The sequence below is a fragment of the Plectropomus leopardus genome, chromosome 9 (genome assembly GCF_026936395.1).
Source record: "Plectropomus leopardus strain MGB_pleo_1.0 chromosome 9, ASM2693639v1, whole genome shotgun sequence".
In the NCBI taxonomy this organism is placed as follows: Eukaryota; Metazoa; Chordata; class Actinopteri; order Perciformes; family Serranidae; genus Plectropomus; species Plectropomus leopardus.
This window is the reverse complement of record NC_142184.1, coordinates 37,100,761-37,118,620: the sequence shown is the minus strand read 5'-3', so window position 1 is coordinate 37,118,620 and position 17,860 is coordinate 37,100,761. Positions and strand designations below refer to the sequence as shown.

At 40.8% G+C, this 17,860-nt stretch overlaps 2 protein-coding genes across 2 annotated transcripts in view; one reads left to right on the top strand and one right to left on the bottom strand.

Moving 5' to 3' along the window:
- The window catches only part of clcn6 (Cl-/H+ antiporter 6), a 30,112-nt gene extending 29,431 nt beyond the window's left edge, over nucleotides 1-681 (bottom strand). The window contains exon 1 of the mRNA XM_042492075.2: nucleotides 560-681. The gene's annotated coding sequence lies outside the window, so the exon portion shown is untranslated. The remainder of the gene's footprint in view (nucleotides 1-559) is intronic.
- Nucleotides 294-17,204, top strand: mthfr (methylenetetrahydrofolate reductase (NAD(P)H)). The gene is made up of 12 exons (XM_042492076.2): nucleotides 294-847; nucleotides 3,029-3,290; nucleotides 4,376-4,614; nucleotides 6,694-6,804; nucleotides 7,545-7,738; nucleotides 8,876-9,126; nucleotides 10,229-10,363; nucleotides 10,583-10,763; nucleotides 13,242-13,424; nucleotides 13,502-13,603; nucleotides 13,689-13,808; nucleotides 16,001-17,204. Exons 2-12 carry the CDS (start codon nucleotides 3,043-3,045, stop codon nucleotides 16,220-16,222), a joined length of 1,986 nt encoding a protein of 661 aa, XP_042348010.1. The 5' UTR covers nucleotides 294-847; nucleotides 3,029-3,042; the 3' UTR covers nucleotides 16,223-17,204.
- The last annotated feature ends 656 nt before the right edge of the window (nucleotides 17,205-17,860 follow it).

Here is a 17,860-nt window from a genome sequence, read left to right as displayed (position 1 = left end):
CAAGCTCACGTGACGCCAAAAGCGGATCGTTGTTCCAAATGATCAAAAGTGCCTGTAATTTACGCACATGCAACTATTCTTTAACCCTTTGAAACCTTTTACTGTCCATATTTCTGAAAGAAATCAAACCATGGTTTTTAGATGGTTAATAAACGCCTTCTAGCCTCCTAAACTACTGACACAAATATATGAAATACTGCGTATTGCATATATTATTGCGCAATTGTGATTCCACTGAATACAGCGGTAGTTCATGCTACATTTGGTGCCCGTGGGGAAACCCGTGAAAACTTTTCTTTTTTATCAAAGAAAAGTCCACTTTCAAATGTTAAATTGTCATTTCATTATAATCTATATGGTTGACAAAACTGCGTATCCATTTCAACTAAATTTAACAATATCAACAAGCACGTTATAGTGCACGATGGAGTTATTTAAGAAATGTATTAATTAGCCTACGTATGTGTTATCTTGAGAGAATTCGAAACTAACCCCAGTGTGTCATAGCCACGAGTCAAGTGTTGACATTTTAGAGCTAGGTATATAAAAATATATTAACCCGTCTATGCAAGGTCTCCATGAGCCCAAACACGTGGTAAACAAACGTCGCCCGCTGTTTTCATCAGACGTGTAGTAACGGAGAAACGGCAGGTTTAACGGCAAGCAGCACCGTCCCGTAAACGTCACACTGCGCTGATTACTAGGGAGCCCGGGAGCCCTGAGTGTGACCGTGGGGGTTTCACGCTGTGGTAGAGCAGCTGCCCTGTCCTGAATGGGATTCAGAGGGGCACAGACTTCGACACAACACCGGTAGCAGAGAAACCACCGGCTGGGAGAAGAGGGAGAGGTGGGAGAAATTATGTTTGTGCTTTGTTTACCCGCTCAAACCGACCGTAACCGGGGCTAGCTCGGAGCTCGGTGTGAGACAGTGCGGTGTTTGTCTCGGTGTTTTAAAGGAGCTTATAACCAAAGAGCTAGCATCGCTGCTGGGGCACGGAGCTAACGTTAGCTGCCAGCAGAGCTAATGCTAGCACACTGCTCTGAGAGATGTTTGCTTACAACACGCTGTTACCTGCGTGTGCAGGAGTGAACGTATAGCAGAGTATAAAACCAGCGGCTCGTGTTGCTGTGTCAGGGACGCTTCGTTATTACTAACGTCTGTGACAGATCCTCGTTACGACGGAAGAAGGTAGGATACGGTGTGGTGGCCCTCATCATGGGCTTTCTGCATGGACCTCCAGGCAGAACTTTTACTCCATAAAGCATTGAGAATTTCTGTAGACAGTTAACTTTATTTCTTCTCTATGATGATGTACGTAGTCGAAAGAGTCAACAAAATATGACACACTTACACACCCTTTGAAACCTGGAGCGGCATCACTTTTCTTTTTCTTTCATTTAAACACTTGAACCCTCTTCTTCAAAAACATGAGGAAAAAAGGAAATAAGCAACTTGGTAAAAATGTTCCACGAGCTCCAAGAATATATTAGATTTATGAAAATATTTTTAAAAAGGTAGGGAAAAATGTCTGGGGTAAAAAAGAAAAAAGCTAGGAAAAAACTATGTTTATAGCTTATCACAATTACATTTTTAAATTATGTTATGGAAGTATTATAATTTTTCATGCACTTTCCGAATCACTTCCTTTGTTTTGTTTTTTAAACTAATGTTCAGATAATTCTCTTACTTACTTAATTTTCATACTTTTTACTACTACTACTACTAATAGTAATAATAATAATAATAAAACTTTATTTATATAGCACCTTTTAAAACAGATGTTAACAAAGTTTTTTAACAGACTAAGCAAAGGCAGGAACTCAGAGAATAATAAAATATCATCAACAAACATGCCAAACAGAGAAAGGTCTAGAAAAGTCAAACAGAAAGGCCAGAACAAAATGCAAACATAAAAGAGCAGCAAGAATAAAGCAAATGAAAGTGATAAAACAGACAGATCTCAAAAGGAAGTTAAAGTACAAAATGAGTAAAGTTTTAGAAAATATAAAAATAAATGTAATAAAAGACAATAAAATAATATATAAGAAATAATATAAGACGACGACATCCCAAAAGTGGGAATAAAACAAAGAATAAGAGAGAGATAAACAAGTTAATGAATAAAACCATGAAAAGCTGGTAAGAGCAGGACATCAGAAGGATAAGGAATGGAATAATAGAGTAAGAGCAGCAAAACAAGTAGAGGAAGAGACATGATAAATGAATAAATAAAGGGGACATCACATAAAAGTCTGTAAAAAAATGGGTTTTAAGATGTGATTTCAAAGATGTCACTGATAGTAATTTCAGGGCTCCCATGGTCATGGAAAATTTGGAAAAGCCATGGAATTTCCCAGTAACATTTCCAAAGCATGGAAAGTCATGAAATTTGTAAAAAAAAAAAAAACAAAAACCAAAAAAAAAAAAAACCCCAATAATAATAATATTGAAAGTTTTGGAAAAGTCATGACTTTTTTGTGTGTGTTTAGTGAAATTGTTACAGCTATCTTCCATAGATGGCCTTCAATGAAATGTAACATATTGTCAGATTTATTTTCTGTAGCTGTTGACGTATAATAACTAATATGCATCAGCGTGTGACGTTTTGTTTACCATTACCTACGTTTTTTGTTTTTTTTTTCCCCACCTTCTGCCTGTTCCTCCATGTACGCCAGCTAGCTGAAATTATGTTTGAATAGAATTTGAATCTGATGTTTGAAAAATAGTGGCTAAGTGGGAAAAGACAAAAATATTGTCTGGACTTAAAGTCATGAAATAGTTTTAATATTTAATTCATGAAAACATGTGGGAAACCTGTAATTTCTTTCTGTTTTGGGGGTTAATTTCTTCTTTCATCACTCATTGCCTTCTTCCCAGGCTTTTTTAAAGAAATCAAGTCAATTTGCTCTGGTTTAAAGGGTTAAATGGGGTTTTTACCATACTGTAAGTAATGTCATAACTCCAGATCTCATATTATTGCAGGAACAGAGTCAGAATGGTGTATTGTGTGTATTCTTTCCTCCTCAGTATAATTAGCCATCATGGTGAACCAGGTTCAGAGAGGGGACGGTAGCTGGCAGTCATGCAAGAGCGACTCCAGCGGGGCCAGCAACAGTGGCGGGGAGAGCTCAAAGGAGAGCTCGCGGTGCTCCACACCAGTGCTGGATGCAGACCGGTCAGACAGGCTGCGGGACAAGATGCGGAGAAGGATGGAGTCCGGAGACCGCTGGTTCTCCCTGGAATTCTTTCCTCCCCGCACAGCCAGTGGAGCTGTCAACCTCATCTCAAGGCATGTCAAATCAGTCTCTTGAACGTGATATTATAGATTGATATTACGATATTTCGAATTCATTCATTCATTGTCTGTAACCGGTTGTACTTGTAAGGGTCGTGGGGGGAATGGAGCCTATCCCAACTGGCATTGGGGGAAAGGCGGGGTACACCCTGGACAGGTCACCGGACTATTGCAGACATGAATGAATGAATAAAAGGATATTTCGAACATGTAAAACAAAACAAACAAACAGAAAAAGATAAAAATGCAACAAAATGGCAATAACAAAAATGGACGTTAACCTACACAAAAAAATTCAATAATTACATTCAAATAAGGAACAAGAAATTGTGACTTACATGTTCAAAATGTTGTAGGAGGAAGTATTAACTTATTATTTTCTACCCCTTCTCAGCTAATCAGTTAAATAATTTGTGATCTTCATTTCTAAAATATATACAAACACTTACATATATATGTCCCACTGAATTTACACATACATACATGTTTACACATACATGCATATTCATGTATATTAAAACATAACATGCTTACATACATACATGTATGCACCTGCACACAATATACAGTTTAGTAACAGTAATTCAAGTTGTACGTACCACATGGATGTCATACTGTGTCATAGACAGACATGACTGTCTTCAAAGTCTTTCCTTATTCTTATACCTCTGTAAAATAATGTTTTTGTGCATCTTCTTAAAGGAAACATGATTTGCACAGAATCAATAAAGCCCATACAAAAGCTGGACATAAGAACATGGTCAAAATTTTGTGAAAAGGCTGTTTAAACAATAATTAGGTCTTAACAAAAACGCCACATCTTCTGCTCGCCTAGTTTAAAAAATGTAGCTCCAAGAGGCTTTTCATAATACTCCCAGCGAAACGTCACACGGCTTGCTTTGCTTTTCTGTTGCTCATAGTGGCCCATTTGAATCTGAAAAGAGGGTCATAGAAAGTACAAAGATCCCTCTTGTAGTTAACCAACATAGCATCATCGCTAACAACTCAAGACTCAAACAACAGCTGGTCTTTGAAACATTATTATAAGTGTTCTTATTTTTCTCTCCATTTTTCTTCAGATTTGACCGTATGGGCTCCGGAGGGCCTCTATTTATCGACATTACATGGCACCCAGCCGGGGACCCGGGCTCAGACAAAGAAACCTCCTCCATGATGATAGCCAGCACAGCTGTTAACTACTGTGGCCTGGAGAGCATCCTCCACCTGACCTGCTGCAACCAGACCAAAGAGAAGATCACAGGCCACCTGGCCAAAGCAAAGCGCCTGGGCCTCAAGAACATCATGGCACTGAGAGGAGGTAGGACACATGATGTCTGTTTGCATTCTAAATTACAGAAGTAGTTGCACCGTGTAGTCCTTTGTGGGTCACAGTGCTTGGAAGTTTTATAAATGAAAAGAGAATTCTTAGCGGCATAGCTTTTCAAGTTTCCTTTCACAAGAAAATAGCTGACCATCTTCTGCCAGCTGTTCTCAGCAAAGAGGAGAGTTACACAAGCTTTGCCTGGAGCGTTTGTATTAGAATCCTGCTGTTAAAAAGCAGGCTGCTGTTTGATTTCTTATTCACACTTTTCAGGTTTACTCACGCCTCCAGTGTTTTAGCGGTGTTAAATGGACCATTGTTGGCAGATCACATAACCAAACAAAGTACCGGAAATTAGGGCTGGCCGATGTGGCTTTAAAATAATGAACTGTAATAAACTTTAATAAAATGTTGATATAATTAAATAAAATGGAGCGGGACCCATGGTGCTTTTATTTTGAAGGACTTGGCTTGTCTGCTGTGGACTTGAAGCTTCTGGTCAACAGTTGGATGTTAGCATTAGCAGAAAGTTAAATGGAGGATTCATCCACTGCAAGCTGAAAACAAACTAACAGCTCTCCACCTCGTAGATTGCAAAGAATTCCAAGTCACACTGGTGCGCAGTGATCGCAAAGTGTGAATGAATAGTAACGATCAGAGCTCTGAAGACAGAAAAACACAAAGCCTCACCTGCTCACAGTACTGCCACTACCACTCATGAAATTAGACTGTTACTGCAGTGCCATTAAACATGATTTATTCTCTGTAAGCTGGAAACAAACTAACAGCTCTTCACTTCAGATATTAATAGTCTATGTAAGTCATGGTGGTGCTCCATGGTCGCAAAATGTGACTAAAAGCAAAGCCCTGGTGTGTGTGTGTGTGTGTGTGTGTGTGTGTGTGTGTGTGTGTGTGTGTGTGTGTGTGTGTGTGTGTGTGTGTGAGAGTGTGTGTGAGAGAGAGAGAGAGAGAGAGGCAGAGAGCTGTAACAGAGGGCAAGAGAACTCAATCAATGGTGGCTCATGAAAACAACGTGACAATTTATACTCTGTTCACAAGATAGTCATTTTATACATTGCACATGGAACAACCTGCGATACGTCAAGCATATTCGATACAACACCCACCCCTACCGGAAATGGATCAGGCTGTCAGTATACCAATCCTGCTGAACCGTTTAACATTGTTAGTTTCAGATATGGTGAAGACTCCTCATTGGAGTGGCAAATTATTCCTCTTTTTTTTTTACTACAGTACAGTTCCACTTTTTTTTCTTTCTTTTTTTTTTTTAATTTTTCATTCGCAGAAGTTGCAGATAGTACCTGGTACCTGGTGCTTTTTAGGTGCTACCACAGTCAAAGTGAGCTTAGTTGCTTCTTGAAGAAGGTAGAGTTAAAACACAGCAGACCATTGATTGGCCAAAGAAAATTGTCACAAGTGCAACAAACGACATTCTGCATAAACCTGCCTTTTTTAAATCACCAAGCTACCATCTACAATGACCGCAATTTTTTTATTTACTTTACCTTGATTTTACATAATGTCAGCCTGCAAAACGACGCTGTACATTCCTTACACAACCCTATACAATAGTGAAGTGCAGATGCTTACCTGTTTGGTTTGGTTTGAAGATGATGTCACAGTATTTACATCAGGCATGTCAAACCGGTCCACAGGGGGGCCGGTGTGGCTGCAGGTTTTGTTTCCAACCAAGTAGCAGCACACCAGACTTGACTCATTTAATCAACTGATCTCCGTCTTCAGACAGTTGATTGGTCAAACTGTGTGCTCTTGGTTGGTTGGCACAAAAACCTGCAGCCACACCGGCCCCCCTGTGGACCAGTTTGACATGCCTGATTTACATGCACCATAGCTATAGTGATCAGCTAATAGTTGCTAATACATTTACGGGGTACTGTTCATAGTGGAAAAGGAAATAAAGAAAAAAGATCTGGTACCAAAAGTGAGTCGAGTAAAAATGAATCGTGCAGTGAAAATGAGGCAATAGAATAAACCTTGGAGAAGCTCATTACTTACGGCTGCCAGCTAAGGTATGATGTTGTGATATCTCCACAGACCCAGTGGGAGCAGACTGGGAGGAAGAGGAGGGAGGCTTCAACTACGCCACCGACCTTGTTAAACACATTCGATCCGAGTTTGATGACTACTTTGACCTCTGCGTCGCTGGTATGTTTTCAGCCTTCATATCAGCTGAAGGCAGTTTAAGTGAAACTCTATTTTGATTTGATTTATTTTTAACATGGAAAAAAAGAAAATAGAGAAATGATCAAGACAAGCAAGCAGACAGTTTTGACAGTGAGAATAATGGGTTAGTGAGATCCAGATATCTGACATTGTGAAGGATTTGTATTGCTTTTTGCTCTTTTTTTAGAAAGTGAATGTAAAGAACTCTTTTAGGGAACTCATTGTACCCAAACCTTGGCCCAGTAATTTAAAAATGGTAAAACTATTGAAGAGTCGAGAGTGCTGAGTGATTTCCAATCCAGATCCTGCTTTGCTTTGTTTTGTACTGAAATGCATCTCGACTTTTTAGTCTGTATCTGTACTTGTATTCATTTCACAGTTATCAAATAACATTATTTTTGTTTTGTATAAGTTTAATGATGATTTGTTTCTATGAAACCATACTTTTAATTAGCTAATTTCTTTGGTGATATCCTCCAATAGTTGTTCTGAATTCTCCCCAGAAAAGAAATTATTTTTATCATCAGCAAACAATATTAACTTCAGTACAGCTGATACTTTGCATTAATCATTTATATACAAAATTAACAATTTTGGGCCCAACACTGACCCCTGGGGGACACCCCAAGCAATGTGCAAACATGATTAACAGAAATTACCCAACTTGACAAACTGTTGTTTCTTACATTTACAGTTTGAATTCAGTATGTGTGTATGTTCAGGCTACCCCACAGGCCACCCTGAGGCAGAGAGCTATGAAGAGGATCTCCGACACCTAAAGGAGAAGGTGGATGCTGGAGCAGACTTCGTCATCACCCAGCTGTTCTTCAGGGCAGACACGTTCCTTAAGTTCCTGGATGACTGCAGGGCAATTGGGATCACGTGCCCCATACTGCCCGGAATCTTCCCCATTCAGGTAACTCCTGCTGCTCCAGGAGCACCAGTACTGCAGCCACTATCATAAAGGAGGCACAGGTTGAGTGCTAATGGGTTCACAGTGGGAGACTCTGAGAAAATGATGTCCACTGGGTCTTATTTATGAAACATGAGCAGAACTAATTTGTGTGGAAACTGTTCGCAAAGGAAAAATTACATATGTCGGCATAAATATGTTGGTAGCTCCAATCTTTTCATAGATACTAACAAAATCTACACCTGCCTCCAACTTCTTGTGTAAATAAGGAATGCACTTAAATGTTGCTTATCATTATTAGAAAGTATAATTTAAATTCATACTGTACACTGTTTTGTTCTGTTTTAGGCCTTCAACCTGAATTAACAAAAAAACACATCTGTACTGTAAAAATAGGCCTATATTATATTACATTTTATATATTATACAATAAATTTTTTAATATTAAAACCTGTATTACAAGCTAAGGGCTGGTATTTTTCCTCGCACCACTTCTCCTTCTTCTCTTCCATCTTTATCTGTCATCTCATGCTGTGCCCCTCAGTGTGTCTTTTGCACATGGCGATGCAGCATGCAGATGATGATTACCGCTCTCAGCTGCATGTTTCGCACATCTCTCCCACTGCTGGGGAGGTAGAAGAAAACATTGCCAACCAAGTCATCTTGCAGCTCTCCTTTCTCTTGTTTTTGTCTTCCGTCCCTATCTAGGCAGTGAAATGCTGAGATGCTAACATGTAATGTTTTGGAGTCCTGTATCTAGTCAGTAGCTGTGGGTTCAGGGACTCCAGAAATTAGTCAGTTGCGAAATCTCCAACAATCGGCAACTCACACCAAAACATTCTAACTCGATAAATAACAGTTAAAAGGAAAAATGTGTGTTTTAATTTGGGGATGAACTATCCCTTAAAGGTCAGAGTTAGGTTTAGGTTGATCCAGACATGCTGCTCATCACAAATGGTAGAAAAAGTCTTGCTTATGTCTCCTTAAAGATTCCAGAGACTGAAGATGGAGTGAGGTCAAATCCTTATCCACACCCTACCCTTAAAGAAATGTGGTGTTGAAAATGTGTTAGTATTATCAGATCATTTCAAACAGACCTTTGACTTTGATATGTCTGGACTTTAACCTGTTCGACTCCAGGGTTACCAGTCTCTACGTCAGCTGGTCAAGCTGTCAAAGCTGGAGGTGCCAGAGGAGATCACCCAAGTCATCGAGCCCATCAAAGACAATGATGCTGCTATCCGTAACTACGGAATCCAGCAGGCGGTGGAGATGTGCCGCGTGCTGCTGGACACTGGCAAAGTACCAGGCCTCCACTTCTACACACTGAACCGAGAGGTTGCCACCATGGAGGTGCTTCGACAGCTGGGCCTGTGGATAGAGGACCCCAGGTCAGTCAGCACTCTGCCTGCACACAGCTTATCCGGGCTCTGAGCAGAGGTCAGAGGAATTGTGGAGTTTTAGGGAAAAAGTTGCAAAGAATTACTTCTATTGGCTGAAAAAAAACGTAAAAAGCAGGAAAAGTCCTGCAGGACCCAAGTGTGGGCAAAATACTACCAGTACAACACAGCAGATTAATGTCACTACAAAACAGCAGGGAGACTCAGCATGGCAATCTGTTAGACTGGTAATATAGTTAATGTTTACAGTCCAGTCAGTGTCCTGCTCTGGTTGTAAAACCTGACCTCTACAGCAGCTGGATGATTGAAAACACATGTTCGTAGTTCCACAGTTTACATCAGCAGCACAAACAACATTAAGGGTAAGGGTTACATGTTCTGATCAAGTATTATTAAAGGTTTTTCTTTAAAAGAGAATACAAATCTAGTAGTGCAAACTTTGACATGATGGCTCTTGATTGGCTATGATTTGCTCTTCGTTACAAACCCGCTTCATGATATAAATTCAAATATCAATTCAAATAGATACATAAAAAGGGAGAAAAAAAAAAGAATCCCATATTAAATGTGAGACACTTCAAACAAAATCCACTAGCAAGATTTCATAAATTGCATCATTTTATTTCATGTACTCTTTGATCATACTGTTAATTGCATTAAGTCATCTTTTAATGTTTTCTTTGAAAGTGGGTTTGGTATTTCTTTAAATGGTTTGGTTAAAAGTTCCATCCTCTAAATGACAGGAGATTTGAGGAGATTTGTCCTCAGTCTTGGTGGTAATAGATACCCTAAACTGGCCGTAGCAGTTTAGCAGACTGAACTGTATCTCTTCTCTACAGGAAGCTATGAGAGATTACAGTGCATCTGAAAAACATTTCTGAAGTTTAAGTTTAAGAGTTAAAGCTAGCATTACCATTCATTTACATGCACTGGCTCACAGTTAGACTGGTGAGTAATTTTGGATTTCTGAAAGCAAATATGCAGAGAGAATCTGGGCAGATTTTTGTTTAGAGGAACAGGCCCCTGCTCTATGGTTGCAAGGCATTGTCACTTCAAAATGGTCCAGAGTCTCAGAGCTTGTTTCTGCTGCCAGGCGTCCTCTTCCCTGGGCCGTGAGTGCTCATCCTAAACGGAAGGTTGAAGATGTTCGACCCATCTTCTGGGCATCCAGGCCCAAGAGTTACATCTACAGAACCCAGGACTGGGATGAGTTCCCCAACGGCAGATGGTACGATTCGCTCAAAAGATTTTGAATGACAAAACTTCACTGTCAGTGTCCTTGTGTTTGCATTTTATTAGGTATGTTAGATTGATGTCAATAATTTACTCCCTTTTTTTTAAGAGTAAAGGGCGATTAAGAGTGTTTTGTGAATAAGTGCTGAAGTTGAAGAATGATGAAAACCTTCTGCCAGATGACTTTAAGTTGCCTTGTTGTTAATGTCTTCAGGGGAAACTCATCATCCCCAGCTTTTGGCGAGTTAAACGACTACTACCTTTTCTACTTGAAGAGCAAGTCATCCAAAGATAAACTGCTGCAGATGTGGGGTGAGGAGCTGCTGAATGAAGAGAGTGTCTACGAGGTCTTTACCTGCTACATCACAGGCCAACCAAACCGCAGTGGACACAAGGTAGAAACCATTAAATGATGAGTACTTTTTTTTTTATTGGTGGCCTCTGTGTCTGTTGACTGTTGTTCCCCTGTTTCCTTTGTGAGCTTTGCTGATTCCCCACTTGCTGTTGTGACTGATGATGTGGGCGTTGCTGTTCCCCTATTGGCCGTTGCTCTTTCGAAACAACAGGCTCTGACAGGCTGACAATTGCTGGTTGTCCACAGTGTGGGGGTAGGTGATGTCCTGCAGGCGTCTCTGCAGTGGGCCATTGGCTGAAAATTTGTTTTTCAGACCTCTCAGATGGCCTGGCGAAGCTGCCTGAATTTTGCTTTAAGGGTTTACTCTTGCTGTGTGTGCAGAATGATTTTATCGGCGCACATGTCTTTACAATAAAGATGTGAGGTGTCACAGTGTTGGTGAGTTCATCCAGATCTGTTGTAGCAGATTGAAAAACACTGCAGTCATCACATTCAGAACAGGCAGTAACTGCAGCTTTACAGGTCCATCTCCTCACAAGCCACACACTGCCTGTTCAAGGCAGGAATGTCACGCTATTATGCCCCCTCACCTTTCTGTATAAATTGCCCAATCATCAAAAGGGGGGGCAGAGTGGTTTCGCCTCTGAGGCGGGAACAGAGGTAGTAACAGCCCCGAAGTAAGATCTGTGTAAAACATAAAGCCAGAAAGCCGTGATCTTGGGCAGCGCGAGCGTGACATTTTTACAATGTGTTTATGTGTGGGATCCACTGATGGAGATTTAAAAAGCAGCTGTTAGCGTAGTGGCTAATTCAAAGATGAAGAACGGTGGCTGTAAATGTCCGCAAACTGGGAAAACAATGAGGTTCGGGAGCTCTTTACCCTCTGAGCAAAGACAAGATCAGCTCACATATAACAGACGGTAAATGATTGTGATTGACATGTTATGCCTTTATTACTGTTTTGTTACTGCTATTATTAAGAGCCACGCCTCCACTATCAATAGACACATGGGACTCATATAAACACCAAGCAATATTACCATAGAGTGCATTTAGTATTTTTACACCTATCATTAATGTAATATAACATGCGTTTGTTTCCATTATTGCTGTGCATCTCTCCCCCTTTCTCCCTCTCTCTTCCCCTACCTCTTTCTCTGTCCTTTTTGTCATAATTGTAATTATTTATGACATCTATTGCACATCTCCGTCCTGGAAGAGGGATCCCTCATCATCCTCTGCCGCCCTTCCTGAGGTTTTTTCCTTTTTTTCCCCGTTACAGGGGTTCTTTTTTGGGAGTGAGGGTGATGTGAGGGTCTAAGGCTGAGGTATGTCATATGCTGTAAAGCCCTCTGAGGCAAACCTTGTTTTGTGATAATGGGTTTTATAAATAAAATTGACTTGACTTGACTTGTATTGTAGCAGGTGGTGGCTGAGGTTGGCTATGTCCTCAAGAGCAGTGAGCAGGAAGTGATGATGTTTGTGCCGCGCATTAGTAATCAGGTCAGCCAGGTTTCAAACAGCTTATTAATGCAGGCCTGAGGCCAGATGTAAACAATGACCAGAATAAACAAGGAAAGGTCCTGCGGTGAGACTGTTTACAGTCAGTGGAAATGCTCTATAAAACCCCTTTCCCACCTTTTTTTAAACAGGGCTAAACCCGCTAAATGAGAGCGATTGGCTGTATTCCCACTGCCACTGAACTTACAGCTGGAGAGCAAGTTGGCCTCTTGTCAGCTGGCCTGTGTGTGTGTGCGAGTTGTCCTGTTTGTGTGTCCATGTGTGCAACATCACAAACGGGCAGTAGAACATGTAAACAGTAGCAGGAACAGAGGTCGTTGAAAACTTTTCAGTGGTTTTGTCTCTTTATTTATCTCTTACTTATTAAGTCCCCCTTTCAAACTCGGTGCAGACTAATATGGAACAATGTTTTAGCGCTGCTTAAGGGGAGACGGGGTAATTAGTAACAGCACGTTATTGCATCTCACCGGTTAAGGAGCAGAAATCAGCACATTCACCAGAGTGTTGTGTTCCCATCAAAGCCGATCATAGTCGGAGGCAATAAAAACCTGTGTCTACTGCAGAGTCATTTGACCTGGGTGTGAATGCTGTTTGCACGCATTGTCATTGCATTAAAAAGCCATATGTTAGCAGATTTTTTTGTGCAGTGGACATGAGGGTTAAGTGTCAGCTGCATGAATTCCTCAAGACTGATTTCTTTACACCAAACTATATTTTGTAGAAGCATATCCCACCTCCCCTTATTCTCTCTGACAGTTCCCAGTTGTCTCCTCCTGCTTTCAGTCTTTATGTTAAGCTAGGCTAACTACACTGTGACTTCACCTGTGTAGTGAACACACAGACAAGAGAGTGATATCCCTCTGAACATCTCGCTCTCAGAAAGTAAATAAGCCTGTTTCCCAAAATGTTGAATGCCCCATGTGTGTAGCATTTAATGTCATCAGATATTAGACAATATACTAAGTTGATTCTGGACTAAGGTTTCCTCTGGTGCCAGGTGATTTGTTTGCCGTGGAATGATGACCCTCTGGCCCCGGAGACCAACCTGCTGAAGGACGAGCTGGAGAAGGTAAACAGACGAGGAGTCCTCACCATCAACTCACAGCCTAACATCAACGGCAAACCCTCCACAGACCCTATAGCAGGCTGGGGACCTGCAGGAGGCTACGTCTTTCAGAAGGTACAGACACTTTTGTCCAGTTTGTTACATATATATGTTGACATGCTGGCCTTACCCTCTTGTTTGAAATCCAACAGGCCTATCTGGAGTTCTTCACCTCCAGTGAAAATGTGAACGCTCTCCTCAAAGTACTGAAGAAGTATGAGCCTCGTGTCAACTACCACATTGTTAACGTGCATGTAAGTTTGAACAGAGAGCAGCTGTCATTCCTTGTTTATGTGTGAGTGTGTTAACCATGTGTCCAAATGAATATTTTGTGTGCAGGGCCGTAACCTGACCAACGCCCCTGACATGCAGCCCAATGCTGTGACGTGGGGGATCTTTCCTGGCAGGGAGATCGTTCAGCCGACTGTAGTGGACCCAGACAGCTTCCTGTACTGGAAGGTAAGACAGAGGTTGTCCTGCTGACGTGAAGGGATTCAAGAATGTTCAGTCTCGTGTTGGTTGCTTGTTACGCCTGTTAGTGATTTTAGAAACAGAACTTTGTAGCTATTGTTATATCTATTTATTAGGGATGCACATGGTCCTGGGGTCAGTAGTAAACACATGTTGATGAACAGAGGTCTTCCCCAGGATGACTTCAGGAAGAAGTAGTCAGTTAACACTACTACACTGTGAAAAACAAACCCGTGTTGGCATCAGCAGGGGGAGAGTCAGTCAGTATGTTTCCATACACAGTTAAGTGGAGCTATGGTTATAACTCAATTAGGCTCAATTAGGCAGCACCAGGGGAGAATCCATTTATTGATGGAATTATGTCCGACTCCACCACAGCAGGTATAGACATGTCCCCTTCAGCTAGTTGCAATTTGACCTTCTTCCGGTTGACCTATTTGGTCACAAACAAGGTAGCAAGCAGCAAACGGGTTGCATGACAAAAGGTGAAAACAACAACACTTTTCAGTGCTGTACATTTGTGCGGACTCTGCCCTTTACTTTTTACCTTCGTCTTGTCTTTTCTTCCCTTCTGCTTCTTCTTTTGTTTTTCTGGCTTTCTTTTATGAATTTATGCTGTTAGATTTCCGGGTCGAATGAAGTAGGGCTGCAACAAAGAATCGATCAAATCGATTAGAAAATGTGTTGGCAATGAATAAAATTATCAATTTGTTGTTTCACATGATTACTACGTCACCAACTGTGTCGCAGGACTGTTTACGGCACATGCAGGCGGGAGAAGCCAGTGTTTAGAAGAGGCATGGCGGAGGCAGAGAGAACGTTTCATACGAAAACTTTAAAAGTTTGGCAGCTATTCACGTAATGCAAAACAAGGAAGTGTGTTAGCTGCAAAATATGCGAAAGTGACACGTCACGTCACGGCACGCGAGCACGACGGTTATGATGCCACGTCTAAAACGAAAGCGAAAGTGAGGAGGAGGAGAGCTTAATGGCAGGCTAAGTCTCGACGTAAAACGACGTATTGGGTGACTGGTGGCTCAGTGGGTAGAGCGGACACTCCATGTACAGAGGCTTTGTCCTCTCCGCAGCAGTCGCAGGTTCAATTCCATCCTCGGCCCTTTGCTGCATGTCACCCACTCTATCTCTTCCTCTTTCAGTTGCACTGTCTTATCAAATAAAGGCATTAAAATGCCCCAAAAATAATCATAAAAAAAACACGTATGTTCAGTTTTAAAATGAGGAAACATAATGGTATGTTGTAAAAGCCATCAACATTTAGTTTTTGAATTGTTCATGTTTGATTTTGTAGTCATTTATTATTTCTAATTTAATATTATTTTGGCAGCTCAGGGATGTTCAAGCAACTGCCTGTTTATGCACTGCACTATTGGCACTTTTGTCAATGATAATCTGTTTTTTAACAAAGTAATGGGGAAAAAAATGCTTACTTCATAATTATTTATATTTTTTAAAAATCTGATTCATCAATTAATAGAAAAACTATTCGACTGATTAAGCAATTATCAAAATAATCAGTAGTTGCAACCCTGTTATGAAGCATGTGCAAGAACACCTAGTCCAGTTCAGGTCCGACTGTTGCATACACCTAAAAGAGTAAATCAACCCCCAGCTGCATTATCTAGTTGTGTTAGTCCAACTTCGAGATATTTGACTTGCTACAATTTCAGTCGAACATGTTTACATGTATTTTTTAAAGTCCAGTTTTTGTTGGACTAACACAATAATTCCACTTTTTCTAACTTCGCCTTAATGTACCGCCTGCAAGCTGTTCGTAGCCGGTGGCCGCAACTAACTGCTGACGAAGGATGCATTGAGATTAATTATGATGCGTTCAAGCTCTAGTCAGTAAAAATGGGTATTGGGTGAAAATAAACATCATGATGGGTCAAATTCGGGTTAGAAACTTGAATAAAGACAGTTGTTGCTGTGCCCAGAGTATGTTCTGCACTGGGAGTGTGGAGCTCTGAATAACTGGTGTTTTTATACATATTCCAACAAAACTCCTGTCCAGCTCCAAACAAATGCAAATTCCAATATCAATAAATGTTTGAGAGAGGCAACCTAGTGTTTAACAGCAGCAGTCTTAAGGGTTAGTCACTCTCCTCTGACTGGCCCATGAGATGTTCCCTTCATCAAACCTGTGCTCATGTTTTCCTCAGGATGAGGCCTTTGCCCTGTGGATCGAGCAATGGGCCAAGCTCTATGAGGATGAGTCTCCCTCGCGGATGATCATCAAGTATATCCATGACAACTATTTCCTGGTAAATCTGGTGGACAATGACTTTCCTCTGGAGAACTGTCTGTGGCAGGTCATTGATGACATGTTTGAGCTGCTTGACGCACCCCCAGAGCCATTCACCGATGGAGCAGTGTCTGAATAAAATCCAATCTTTTTTTAGGTAGAGAAAGAACACTATGGAACTGTTGATATTTCATGCATTGTCTAAGATGCTGCTACTTCCAATACAGAGCATATTCGAGAGTACAGAGTGTACTTGACAGTGTTTTTAAAGAGTCTTTATAAATGTTTTTAACATTTGAGTGAATGGAAAATGAAAGCACGTTGTCTCAGCTAAACACAGAACAGTGACTATTATATTTTTTAGCTCCATGATCAGTATCTTCATCCTCTGCAGCACTCCCAGCTGATCTATTACACATGTGCTCATAAAATTTGGGCTTGACCCATTCACCTTTTTTAAAAGCTTCCTTACAGATCTCACTCAAATGAGAAAAAAAAAACTTGAAAAACAATGAATTGTGAACATGCAATGGACTTTTTTTTAAGTGCTTTTCACTAAATGTTATTTTCATGGAAGACAATCCTTCAGCAGCTATATTTAAAGTCAAATTTGTAATGCTTTTTAATGATGTTATGGGTGAAAACAGTACAGAGATGTGAGATGTGTTTGAGTGAAGATGATCATGTGATGATGCTATGTCAGCGGTTCTCAACCTTTTCCATGTTCAGGCACCCTTCGTTAACACACATCTTTTGGTAGTTAAATATGATTAAAACCACGTTTCTACAAATGCCAGTTGGAGGAGATAATCTTATAAATACAACCTATGATCAGAATAGACACTCTTATGACTCTTACTCACATCAGACTCGTCAATAAGTGAATGAATGATGAAAATAAACGATTCCCCATATTTCTGGGGACCCCCTGGAACTCCCTCAATGATCCCTGGGGTCCCCAGACCTCTGGTTGAGAACCACTGAGTTAGCCCATCAGGCGTGTATCAAACCACAAATAACTGTTACACCATCAACCGGATGCCTTAACATGTTTTAAATGTACATCATATTTATTTGTTCTGCCTCCTTTCTGAAGCATTAAATAGTTTTTCAGTACTGTACGTCTCAGTGAGTGTGTGTTACTAACTTACATACAGGAGCATCTAGCACCGGTATGTGTTGCTAATCAAAGTGAGATATAGTGATTTTATTGGAGGGTATTTAGAGAAAAGAACCAGCACACTACATAAGTATGAGTCAAAGGCTAGGCCATAGGAAAGTACAGGACCCTGCCCCCACCAGGTGACACAGCAGGGAGTTTCCACTAATTGAGTAACTCTCAACAAATCATCACTCACAGAGACATGGGGTGAGCTGTTACAGATAAGATACACACTGGGAACCTTACCTTGATCCTGTAGACCAGATCACCGACATCAGACAGACAACAGTCACCTGTGTCACAGAGACCTAAATCCCAGATGAAAAGGTGGTACTAAAGCAAGGAAACCCAGCCTGCTTTGCCTCTGGAAATAGCTGCTGCTGGTTCCTTTTAAATGTCATGTATGTACAGCGTCTGCTCTGGAATTTGTAACTATAGAGAACAAACAAGACATACCTGATACTGTGTTTATCACCTTTATCCCCTTAGTAAAAAACATCTATGTAATAGCCACAGAGGTATCACAAGTGTTTTTTGTTGTAAATATTGTTTTATTTTGTCTAAAATTATTTTTTAAAATTGTAACCCCCTGCAAGGCCACGTGGCGGGTTTCGC